This window comes from Abramis brama, assembly GCF_963993115.1.
Source record: "Abramis brama genome assembly, chromosome: 24".
In the NCBI taxonomy this organism is placed as follows: domain Eukaryota; kingdom Metazoa; phylum Chordata; class Actinopteri; order Cypriniformes; family Leuciscidae; genus Abramis; species Abramis brama.
This window is the reverse complement of record NC_139986.1, coordinates 9,368,184-9,381,309: the sequence shown is the minus strand read 5'-3', so window position 1 is coordinate 9,381,309 and position 13,126 is coordinate 9,368,184. Positions and strand designations below refer to the sequence as shown.

The 13,126-nt window shown below is 34.6% G+C and overlaps 1 protein-coding gene across 2 annotated transcripts; it reads left to right on the top strand.

Moving 5' to 3' along the window:
* Positions 1-113: 113 nt before the first annotated feature.
* Positions 114-5,515, top strand: gcm2 (glial cells missing transcription factor 2). 2 transcript variants are annotated; one of them, XM_084102356.1, is made up of 6 exons: positions 114-599; positions 718-797; positions 1,038-1,290; positions 1,931-2,043; positions 2,531-2,656; positions 4,272-5,515. In XM_084102356.1, exons 2-6 carry the CDS (start codon positions 756-758, stop codon positions 5,166-5,168), a joined length of 1,431 nt encoding a protein of 476 aa, XP_083958482.1. In that variant the 5' UTR covers positions 114-599; positions 718-755; the 3' UTR covers positions 5,169-5,515. The 2 variants fall into 2 exon arrangements, with proteins under 2 accessions (XP_083958482.1, XP_083958481.1); XM_084102355.1 differs by having other exon boundaries at positions 132-797.
* Positions 5,516-13,126: the final 7,611 nt, after the last annotated feature.

Genomic DNA, 13,126 nt, shown 5'->3' with positions numbered 1-13,126 from the left:
AGCTGCGTTGTGTTTGTTGTGTTAACGACCGGTCCGTGTTGTGTCAGCAGTGCGGCTTTTCGTTTACACACAACAGCTAATGACCTGCAGTAGATCACATTACCTCACCAACTGGACCAGTCCTGTTCTGTGACCATCAGCCTCGGATCAGTCCCAGTGAACGTCGCTTGCATAAATTTCGCTGACTACGCGTGAAATACCACACCGTCGGGTTCACGTTTAAAAGAGACTGTAATTTTCCCATTTAAACTGTAAACGCAGAGATAAAATCTGGTATGTGTAAGGAAATTTTATTCATCACAAGCTGTGCTATTTCTCCCCTGTAGTCACATATTGAGCTTTCGTTTAGTCTTGTTGCGAAATGACTCGTTAGTGGAGGTGAAACGCACGGATCATGTAAAGTGAAAGCACGCAGTATCTGAGGTAGTGAGTGTGTGTCTCTCTGTGTGTAAGCCCAGCCTCCTTCTTTACATAGACACAGCAGCATTTACCTGAGACCATTACCTATGTGAAGTGCACCTGGACGGACTCACATAAACGTGGATTTTACAGGAGAAAATAAAGACGCTTTCTGGAAGTAAAGGTCTAAAGGACGTGATGTATGATCCATTTTGTAAACTGATCTAAACTCCGAGCTGAATTTTGTCTTGAAGCTGGTTTTTGATCCTTATGGTTGATATGATCCGGAGTTGACTCACATCATGTCCAAATCCTCAGATCAGTTTGACAGCTCAGATTGCGTGTGTTCATTCGGGATGAAGTTGACTTGGGATATAAACGACCCCAAGCTTCCACAGGTAAATTTTTAACATTGTATGCATTTGTTGGCAGGGCGGAATTTTATCATTTCTTTTGGAATAGCCTACATTTTCTTTCTTTTTTTTATCTCAATGTTTAAGTACCCTACAAAAGGAAATATTGATAGCCTAGCTTCTGTGTCGGTCCAATAGGCCTACTCGGAAAATACATTAAATGCCCTCTCGCTACCTAAATATGAATAGGCCTTTGTTAATGATGATTTATTGTTATTTTTCCAGGACACGAAGCAGTACGATGCGTTCCAGGAGTGGACAGATGGATATGTGCGTTATATCTACAGCAGTGAAGATAAGAACGCGCAAAGACACCTGAGCGGATGGGCCATGAGGAACACTAACAATCATAACTGTCAGATCCTGAAGAAGTCCTGTCTTGGTGTGGTGGTGTGTTCACGAAACTGCTCTCTCCCAGACGGGTCCAAACTTCAGCTGAGACCGGCCATCTGTGACAAAGCACGGCAGAAACAGCAGAGTATGTTCATGAACTTTTTCCCCCGCCCCACAAACAAGCAGCATCTACCAAACGAGTTAATCGTGTCAGGAACGAATCTGATAAGAAAGAACATACATATTTTACAAAACAGGCTTGTTGTAGCGCGTAGTTTGATATACCTTTGAAATATCTGAACAGCAAATGATCGCATTCTTATCAAGAATTTATTTTTTTCTAGTTTTTTTTCATTTTTTTTTTTTTTTCTAGGTTTTTGGTATATGGTTTTATGGAAACAGACTAACAACTGTAAAAAAAAAAAAAAAAAAACATAATAAAAAAATCTCTTATGGCATTAGGCTGTGAACTTTTTTAGGAACATTTATTTAGTAGTGTAGCCTTTAGCGCAGTGACCTCTGTTAATAGACCTTACTTGCACTTCATTAGACTCACATTTCATGCTGAATTACCCTGTTCTGATAGTTTAAGAGCCTGACCCTCTCACTCATCACCTTGACTCTTTGGCTGAGTCAAAGAACCTCTTGTTTACGCTGACTTATGAATCATGTCCAATAGATAAAGCTACACATGAGAATTTCTTCAAAATAGCTCATTAAAATGGGTTGTTGGTCATTTTGTAAAAGTCTCAGTAAAACTATGTATTCGTAATGTACCTTTGCAGAAAAGCTTTGTCTGAACTGTAACTCAGCTCTCGAGTTGATTCCGTGCCGAGGTCACAGTGGCTATCCAGTAACTAATTTTTGGAGAGTAGATGGGAAAGCCATTTTTTTCCAGGTGAGTTTGACTGTGAAGACATTTATTATTATTATTATTATTATTATTATAGTTTAGATATTGGTTTGGTGTATTTGGGAAAAATATGCCAGTGATAACTTTAAATGCTTAAAAGAGACAATACAATTTTTTAACAAAATGATTGTTAAATTTGCAAATGAAATTGTAGAAATGACATCCAATTTAACTTATTGCAAAGTCAAAATATATAATTGCTGAATAAACATGAATATTTACAGTATACCAACAAAAGTTTTTTGAAGAATCAGATCAGGTAGAAATAAGGTAATATAAGTAAACAACTCATTTTACTGTTTACAAATTATTATAAATACTTTCAAATGACAATCATCAGCTTTAATTGAATTAATTGATGTCACTGTTCAACAGAATTGTGTATTATATTTAAATATAGTTAAGGATTAAAATAGATATGATTTATGAATATTATTTTGAGATGTTCAATTCCCTCTATGTCTGTTTTAAGGCTAAAGGAGTACATGACCACCCCAGACCAGAGAGTAAGTCGGAAACAGAGGCAAGAAGAAGTGCAGTGAAGAGAAGGATGTCTTCACCTCACTTTTCACAGAAAAGAAGACTGGTGGAGCCAGAGGTAATACACATATTCAAAAAATCTGTGACACTTAAAGTTAATCCCAAATACACATAATTCCAGGTATAGGTTAAGACTGAAAATATACTTATAGATAAACACAGTTGTAGTTAGTTGCAGTGTAATTAGTTGTATTGCAAGATGCAATGGATTATAGTTGCCATTTATGCATTATTTGCCATATAATGCATTATGTCTCATATATTGACACTGAGATATGCAGTGTACAGTATCATACTATATCTTATTAGTGTTTTTTACTGTAATGTGACTAATGCAAAATCTTGTAAACATCCAAAAGGCTTTAAAATATGGTCATAGAATTTATAAGTGGACATTATCTGCTTTGAGTAACATAAATTAAGTTTTCTTTAAACAGCCATGTGATATCATGGATGAGTTATATAACACATTTGCTTTGAACATTTTTATTGTAATATCAACAAAACCATATTGCATTGTTTCAACTGTAAGAGGGTTACCAGTGAGCTTACTTATAATACATTATAGCTAAGTTATAACCACAAGAAGGTAAGTATTATAATGTATTCTAACTTTTGTTACGATTATTCATGAGATGTTACAACATATTAGAAGGGTTTTTACAGGGCATTATGAATGCAATAGAATACTTATTGATAGGGTTTTTTATCTATAAGTTTCTACTATAAGAATTTGAAAATATAAGAAAAAAATATGTAAGAATAAAAAAGGTCAGAAACCTCTACATTTTTGTATACAGAAGCTATCTAATAAATGTGCTGCTTACTAAAAAGTAATTCAGGGGACCTGTTACCACAACTTAAATAAATGCATGGTTGCAAGTTAAAAATTCTAATTTATTGTTTTAATTAAAACTTTTAAATTACAAACATTATTTTATTAAGTTCTGTTGACATAATAATTTCATATTGTGTATAAATGAAACTCAAATTTCTGTGTTCATTTTTTTTAATCATTCAGTCATTACAACTTAGTGACTTCATGAAATTGTTTTGATAACTTCAGAACTTTATTTTTCTGATTTCCTGTTCCCAGCATGCTTTGCATAGGACTGGATAAGAGAATAAATGTTGAAATCAAGTGTTATTTATTTATTATTACTTTATTTACCTGTTAGTGTTTAATGCTGTTATGTTTGACATTTAAAAGAGTTACTGGTAACTCTTAACATTACATACAAGGTGAACACTACATTGACTCTATAAGCAATGAATGCTAGTGACAAGTAATATTTTACTTGCTCATTAAATATACATGTTAAGGCAATATTTAGCATGTGCTATTTTAGCTGTGGATTTGAACTTAAATAGATAAGATTAATTAACTAAAACTCAAGTATTTGGCGCGACTTAATTTTTTTGAGTAATCAACTTTAAAATTTGTGTTTATGCTACAAATCTACTCAGTGTAGCTTGTTGGTTGAATGTAATTTCACTCTAAGTTGTCATAACTCTTTTTGAGAGATTTGATCCAAACTGTTCTGTTAATACATTATTTTTTAGAGTGTAAATTATAATTTTAGGGGATATGGTGCATAGAGATGTTAAACTCTGGAAGATCTCCATGTGAAGGACCAATTGCAGAAAACTTAAATTTGATTTTCTGTCACCAGCCTGGACGTTACCACGACATGGCCTACCCAAATATCCACCAGCTCACCATGGAGGGTCCGGAGCGCTTCAGCATCATTGCAGAGTCCAATTTCCCAATACAGACCCAACACTATCCTTCGTTCCAGAATCCAGAGCCCTACAAGTTCCCTTATGACACAGCAGCCATGGCGGATGCACCGAGCTCACTGCAGAAGCCTGCCAACCACCGTCTGTATATGACTCGCCCTCCTTGTGGGTATGACTTTGCAGTCCCAGGATACCTTGGCTCAGGGCCTTATCCAACAACACTTTATAAGGATCCTTCTAGCCCACAAACTGAGACAGATCCTAATAAGTCCGTGCCTAGCCTGAGTGGGGTGTCTCATGGCACGAGTCCTTTAGGCAGCCATGAGCGAAGCTACACAGAAACTACAGGAAAGCATCATGGCTGGAAGCAAATTCTTAGTAAAGGTGCCTATGGGGAGAGAGGAGACTACACTCAACTGCCAACCAACGCCAACCACCACTACTACAACAGTGACTACCCATGTAGGTACACAGGACCTGCCCCTGCTACCCCAGCAGCACTGCAGACCATAATAACCACAACCACAAAAGTGTCCTACCAGCCATGCCCCAAGCCATCTGTTGTCAAGTATGGAGAGAACATCTATGATGTGAAAGGCCTGTCTAACTGTAACTCAATCTTGGAAGACTCCTCTCCCAACTCTTACTCGGATCTGAAGATTCCAGAGGATACGGGAGTGATCAAATCTGCTCTGTCGTACCAGGACACGCTCCCAGCTAAAATTGAGAGGTCTGAAAACTTTGAGGGCTACCGCTACAGTAGCTACAGCTCAAACAGTTACCCTGAAAGAATGTCGCATCCTTTCAGATACGACAGTGGGGAATACTGAAGAACTGCAGAAAAACAGACAGGGTGCAAAACCCCCCAGAAAATCAGAGCAAGTATATGGAAATGTGTTGTTATTTATATTCAGTATCTGAGCTGTTTAAATGTCTTTAGTTGTAAAGTGATTGTAGATAACTGGTGGATTTTTGTGTTTTTGACCCATATTGATTTAATACACTGACATCAGTGTTGAGTACATTTCCATATATTCAAGTAATGTGTTTTCAAGGGATGATCGGTTGTTAGCTGTTGTCCTCAAAAGAAATAAAGAACCATGTGTCAAATGAGAATTTAGGTAGGAATTTTTGAATTTGTTTCTTTGATGTTCATTAAAGCTGTCTCTTTAACAAATCGAGGGCATCACAGTGTGATACTTATTCTAGAACAGACATAGTGTCATCTACAACAGGAGAAATACACTAATCACTTTATCTTGTTACAAGGAGACTTAAAGAATCATAATAAAATCATAATACTCATTTGGGAAAATTCAGAAAAACAGAAAAATTCGAATAGCTTTTTGGCTTTGACTCAGAGGCCACTTCTCAAAGTTCAGCATATCTCTATAACATGTCAAGTCCAAAACATGATGTAAAAGCATATAATCATGGGATTTGTGACTGAGAGATTTTAAGACATCTGAGAGAAAGAGAACACACTCTTCATAAGCCGACAGAATCCAGGGAAGAATATTCCGCTGTCAAAAAGGGATCAAGGATAATCACAAACAATTAATCGAGTGAATGAATGAGAGAGGTGCCCTGACAGGCTACAAACCTCCAACCACTCCATACTCCATTAGACAGAGAAAAAGAGATACAATTAAAAAGACAGATAAAATGTCTGATAACACAACAGACCAGCAACAAGACAACACAGAAATATATAAAGACAAGGAGACTGTGAACAGGCAATACGAGTGGGTGAGAGAGGCTGTAATACCTGCTGCTGACAGCATCTCTCCTCACAGCCACTTTGTAATAGACAAACACACATGAATGAACTAACACACACTTAAGCTATGTTTTCAGATGTTCTATTTAGCCTACGCAAATGCTGTATTTATTAGTGTAATACCAGTTATCAGTCGTGATTTGTTTTGTGAATAGTGTATTTGTGGATTTGTGTTTGATTAGTATATCTGCTTGAATGGAAAAATGAAACAAACGAAACATTAGTCAGACATTGTTATTGTTCTTGAGAAAAAATACAAACTTTAATTTCTCATCTTTGCACAATTATTTTGCAGCTCAAGTCAAAGACATATAAACTGTTACCTGGGTCATTCCTGTTATGCTGCAACTTTTGAAATCTGTAACTTTTTTTTAAATAATATTGTTGTGTTTTAAATTAGGAAGTATTTCAATACAAAGATATATCAGACTTTGATAAATACTCTATGGGCAAACTCAGATTATTTACACAATAATAAGAAAATTAAACTTAAAAAGCTGATAAATTCATTTTATGAAAATTACATGAAATTACATTAAATTACACAAATATGAAACTCCTTGAATAATATTAGAAAACACCTTTGATAGTAAAAGCTCACCCCATGTTCACTTAATGTATTGTGATTATATATGAACTAATTTGCATTAAATATTTTATTTATATTTTATTCCTTATTTATCTAGGAAACATTTTTTTTTAATTATTATTATTCTCCAGAGCTCCACCAAACAGAATCGCATAATGTCTGCTTTTAAACAGATACACTTAAAAAGTAACACTTACCAAATAGGGATTTGTTTGTTAACATTAGTTATCTTGAACTAACAATCAACAATAATTCTACTGCATTTATTAATCTTAGTGAATGCTAATCTTAGCATTCACTAATACATTTTTAAAATCAAACAATATATCTGTCAACATTAGTAAATGCACTGTGAACTAACATAAACAATGATAATTTGTATTAACTAACATTAAGAAAGGTTAAATGCAGTAAAAACATTGTTTATTGTTAGTTCATGTTTGTTAAGGCATTAATTAATGTTAACAAATGAGATCTTATTGGAAAGTGTTACCTAAAGTGTTTCTACACTAAGAAAAAAAAAAAAAAAAAATCTTTATGAATTTCAATTGTATAGTCAAATTTCACCAAATTGAATTGAATAATTGTATTAATAAATTTTAAACACATTTTCATTTTTTAAATACAAATTCAAACTGAAATGGTCCGTTCCCTTGTTCCTAAGGTTTATACAAAATGAGGTAACACTTTACAATAAGGTTCATTAGTTAGCATTAGTTAATGTATTTACTAACATGAACTAACCATGAGCAATACATTTGTTACTGTATTTATTAATATTTGTTAACGTTACAGCTGTTTAAAATACAGCTGTTTATTGTTTGTTCATGTTAGTTCACAGTGCTAATGTTAACTAATACAACCTTTGATATTAATAATGTATTAGTAAATGTTGAAATTGACATTAACAAAGATGCTGTAGAAGTGTTTTATTAGTTAATGTTAACTAATGTACAGTAGTTAACTGATATTAATTTAAATATTGTAATTTAAATTTAAAACTTATTGTTATTAAACTCTTATACAAACTATTTTATTAAAGTTTAAGTTTTTTTTTTTACTCATTTAAAATTCTTAATCCAAAATATGAATAATATAAGGATTATATAAGATTTATAATACAATAATATAAGAATTATAAATACAATTGGAATTCGTAAATCTTAAAAACAGGCTAATTTTATTTTTATTTTTTATTATCATTATTATTTTTGAGTGTACAGTAACTAAACAGTTCAACAGTGTTTACAACATTTCAAGGAATGAACCTGCTAATGGCTTTTACAGATGTATCTGAAGAGAGAAAAGATTTGTAAAAAAACAAACAAAAAAACATTGAGTCTCTGTGTTTGTGTGACAGGAGCCATTTCACTAAAGATTAGCTTGTAATATGATGCAGAAAATGACAAAATGTTTAGCCCTCTTTGTCAAAAATAGGCAAGACAAATGTTTAAACATTCTTTTAATAAAAATAATGAAAAATCCATATCCGCTCTATGTATGAATGTTGGTGTTACATCTTTGTCACCCCTATATTTCTGCTCTAGCCATCATAATCTGCTGCTAACTTCAAGCCACCGCATGTTTACAAACAGTGCATGAGAGATAGGCCAGACTCAAAGCAGCTGCATGATAATCTCTGGAACCATAGAGAACTTCAAAGACACGTTTATGAGTGGCACCACATCCCTGAGTGATCAGAGACAGGCTGGGCTTTGGACTTCACTGCATATGACACCCATATCTGCTTTGCTGCTTTTGAGATATGACTGCAGTAAATGTTTGAAACTTAAAGGTCCCGTTCTTCGTGATCCCATGTTTCTGTTCGTTAGTGTGTAATGTTGCTGTTAGAGCATAAATAATATCTGTAAAATTATAAAGCTCAAAGTTCAATGCCAAGCGAGATATTTTATTTAACAGAAGTCGCCTACATCGAACGGCCCGTTTGGACTACATCCCTCTACTTCCTTCTTTAATGACGTCACTAGAACCGTTTTTTGACTAACCTCCGCCCACAGGAATGCTCCCTCAACTCTACCGAAATTCGTTTATGTACTTGCGCACTTCTTATAACTTACTGTGTTTACTCAGCTCTTACGGTGATTTTCTGAAGTAAAACTGACGCTTCATCTTTTGTGTGATGTACAATAAACTTTATTAAACTCATCAGTATATGTTTGATCATCATTCAGACAGCAGACTTGTAGGCTATTAATATATAATGGATACATACAAGCAGATGACAAATACGTTATAATAACCGTAATTACTAAACTATACCTGTTCCATCTCTACAGCACTCTGACTCTGTAGGCATTATTGTCCAACTCGAAATGCACACTGTTACTGAGAATTTCTGATATTATCATCATTCTGTGAGATGAAATTGTCCTGACAGACTGAGCACGAGCTCATGAAGCTCCGCCCCCTGGGTCGTCCAGCAGCAGCTTATTTGCATTTAAAGGGCACACACTAAAACAGCGCGTTTTTCTGTGCCCCAAAAAATGACAATTTAAACATGCTGTAAAAAATGATCTGTTGGGTATTTTGAGCTGAAACTTCACATACACACTCTGGGGACATCAGAGACTTATTTTACATCTTGTGAAAAGGGGCATAATACGGGACCTTTAAGAGCCAAAATCAGACTGGAGCTGGACCTTTAAAAGAGATATTGCACACTGTTGTTTTAAATGCAACTCAACATGGTGCTGAACATGTTAAAGTCATGGGTTTGATTCTCAGGAAATACTTATTAAATGTCTAACTTTAATATTGCTTTAGATAAAAAAGAATGTAGCAATCCCTTGAGAGATTTCATTATCCTGACCTGTCAATAATGGTTGAAGATTCTTCTGTATAAATTTTAAAACAATTGAAAACATGAGTAGGAATAAATATGAATTTTAAATCACATTTGTTACAGGCAGATGCCCTTCCTGTTTCATGGTCAAATTTCACCAAATACAGGAATGATGGGTTGTTGTTGTTTTTTTAGAAATAAAAAAAAAAAAAAAAAACAGTTCCATGTAATAACTTTGATACTCATGCTTTTCTTTTAGAATGTTATGGTGTTTAATTCTCGCTTACATTTAAATTAAACATTACGCCAATTATAAAATAAACATTTTATATTACTTTCACATCAATTGTATCAATATCTTATTAATTTAACATGACAGACTGACAGTCACAACAACAGTCTCTCTCTCTCTCTCTGTCTCTCTCTGTCCGTCTAAAGCATTAGCAGGAGAGCGCAGGTGGTATGTGCTGTGACAGTCTGAGTAATGACCTCTTACTGTCTCCATTGTTCCTTTACATCAGCCATTAGGTCTTATGCTCCTCATACTCTCCACCTGCAGTCTGGTGCTCACGAACTCATGAGAGCATGCATCAACTCTTTTTGTTCTTTGTGTCTCAACCTCTCTGTCTCAATCAGGTCAGCGGCTGGAGTGCTACTATGTGTTGTAGCCCTTTGAAAGTGCACACATGCCTCTTTGACCCAGTGTTTTAAAACCTTTTCACAAGTTTGTAACATAAGAGTACATTTAAAAGGGAAAGCTTTTTTCTAATACTTAGCATGCACATGGAAGGGTTTATTTGGAAGATCTTAAAAGTTCTTTATCGAAACATTTCTCTAATAAATGCTAGAAAATTTTGAAAGGTGTTTTTTGGCATTCTCTATATAATAAAAAAATGTTCCTCTCTTTAAAAAAATTATTTTACTCTTAGTCATATTTGTATTCCAGGCAACAAATTAATGCAAGGATTATGATGTTTTTCCCATTATAAAAAGAATGTTTGTTTCACAACTTTCACAAATGCACAGAGAAAACTCTTAATGTTTTGTGCCAGAAACCATCATTTCGAGGATCACATGAATGGGACAAACAGGATGTGTGACATTTCTTACACCGTACATCAGATCTGACACACGAGTTTCAGAGGAAGCTGTCTCACTGATTGATACTGTTGTTTTGTCCTTAGCCATGAACCGTAGAAGGAATGCTAGCAAATGGAATGCCAGCCCCCCAAAAAAAACAGTTTAATTGAACGGCTGCATAACAACAGGTTAGTCATTATTCCATAGTACGAGATATTGGCTACTGATTGGTGCTGGAATGTGTGTGATTGGAAGACAAGGGACGTAACATAAATTAAGTGTAACTGTCGCAAAGGTCAGAAATACCATGTCCATATGATTGAGGCCACTGTAACTACAATGACACCAAAGTCACACTTTCACTCTCAGAGCTAAAAAGTGAAATTATCAATCATAGTACCACACTCTGGGGTAACATTTTTTTAAGAGACAAAATCAAAGTGAATGTGTAAATTATATAGCATTACTCCACATCTTAGCACATTATATTAGAAAAGTACATGAAACTTGGTCCTAATAAAAGGGTAAAAAAAAAAAAAAAAAAAAACTCTCAGAAAACAGTGCTATTTGTGATAATGCTATAATTAAAAACAGTTTAAAAAAAGTTACTGCTGTACTGGCAACAATCACATGTATTTAGCAGCTTTACCTAGCAATGTCATTGCACCAGAGACCATTAAAGTGCCAAAAACAATATTTTCCTTCAATAAAAACAGAAGGACTCACTATGCCTTCTCCCTAATGACAGGGTTTAACTATTGAGGTAAAAATATAAATGTTAATATAATAAACCTATATTTTAGCATTCAAATCTGCACACATACACACCCCAACACTGATATCACAAACACATAATACTGTTAACACATCACAATAATTCACTAATACCCATTTACATGCCGTTACACGCAAGCCACCCCCACCCCCTACACACACGTCTGGTTTACTATCTTTGTGGGGACTCTCCATTGACTAATGGTTTTACTACTGTAAAAACTGCATATTCTATCCCCTTACACTAGCCCTACCCTTAAGCCTACCCATCACACAAAACTTTCTGCATTTTTACATTTTCTAAAAATAACCACACACACACGCACACGCGCACACACACGCACACGCACACACACACACACACACACACACACATACACACACACTTCTCTTTTCACCTCCTGCATGAAGATTGGCACCTATACACACTGGGACTCATCCTTGTCACAGCTCACAGCAGCAGAATCTCAGCAGGAAGGGTCTGTCTGATAGACCTGCTCAACAGGGTCTTACTTCTGAGATGTTTTCAGTCGCTGCACAAAGACACAAGAGGTCACTGCTTCAATGTAACGGCAAATTATGCTTCAATGGATTTGAGACAGAAGGACCTCACACAATACCTGGTGTAGAGGATTTCATGGTTTGCTTAAAAAAGAATATGAAGATACTATGTCCAAATAGTACTGTGAGTTGAGGATATACAGGTCTGATGAGTGACAGTCTGGTCACTATAAGACTAAAAGCTCAAGAAGACAACAATTGACCTCATCTCTCTTATATGTGCTACATTTGACATTCTATATATTTTATAAGAAATAATATACATATTAGTGTGCTTCAGGAGACAGAATGTAAATATTAAGGATATATGCCTAATAGATAATTGTATTAGCCTACATATAAACAGATTTTTTTTTTATAAATTTGTATAATTAAAAAAATCAGCTGATTCGCACTCAGAATTCAGTGTTTTGATGTTGTTGTTTTATTTTATTTGTTGTTGTTTATTTATTTATTTTACACAAGTGGAAAAGTACAAACATTTCGGCTCAGTGTGTGAAAAAGTCCTGAAAGGCCTGAGAACAGAAATGTTTGTAGTTTTCTACTTGTGTGAAGTAAAAACAAACAAAAAACAAAATAAATCCCACTGAATTCTGAGTGCGAATCATAGTTGAATTTTTGAAGTAAATTCTAATGCACCAAAATGAGTTAATATATGAGAGGAGAGAGCACGGTGTAAACGACCTTGTTGAACTGCATTGTAAATATGTGAATCCATGACTTAGTGCTGATATAATAAACAGATACAAAACCTGGTCTCATTATTTGACAGCTATAACTCTGTTTAGTGTTGTAATGCTAAATAAATCATGAAATAAATAAAAAAAATGAATCAATTCCTTTTTACCATTTTATAGATTATAAATGTAAGATCCCTTAACCCTACTCCCACACCTAAGCATACCCATTTTATTGATAATATTAAAAGGATAAAACGTAATGGACAGATATGTGTAGGGAAATGGCAGTTTTATTAACAATATAGCATTCAAAAATAGTTTGAGCCACTAATCCTACCTCTACCCCTAAAACTAACAATTTCTTAAAACTACGTAGGCTACAATTATAAAGAAAAACAACAGACAGACACGTAGGCTATAATCACAATAATTTATTTATTGAGAAAATGGAAAAACCGCGGTTCACATGACGATGTGTCGCAGTCCTCTCTGGCAGTATATAATAGTTTTATATGAGGTAA

What these genes read in the sequence shown, in the direction of transcription:
- gcm2 (XM_084102355.1), top strand. Translation starts at nt 702, where the DNA reads ATGTCCAAATCCTCAGATCAGTTTGACAGCTCAGATTGCGTGTGTTCA. An exon ending in ACGACCCCAAGCTTCCACAG is followed by an intron (nt 798 to 1,037) that starts GTAAATTTTTAA and finishes TTATTTTTCCAG; the next exon opens with GACACGAAGCAGTACGATGC. An exon ending in GGAAAGCCATTTTTTTCCAG is followed by an intron (nt 2,044 to 2,530) that starts GTGAGTTTGACT and finishes GTCTGTTTTAAG; the next exon opens with GCTAAAGGAGTACATGACCA.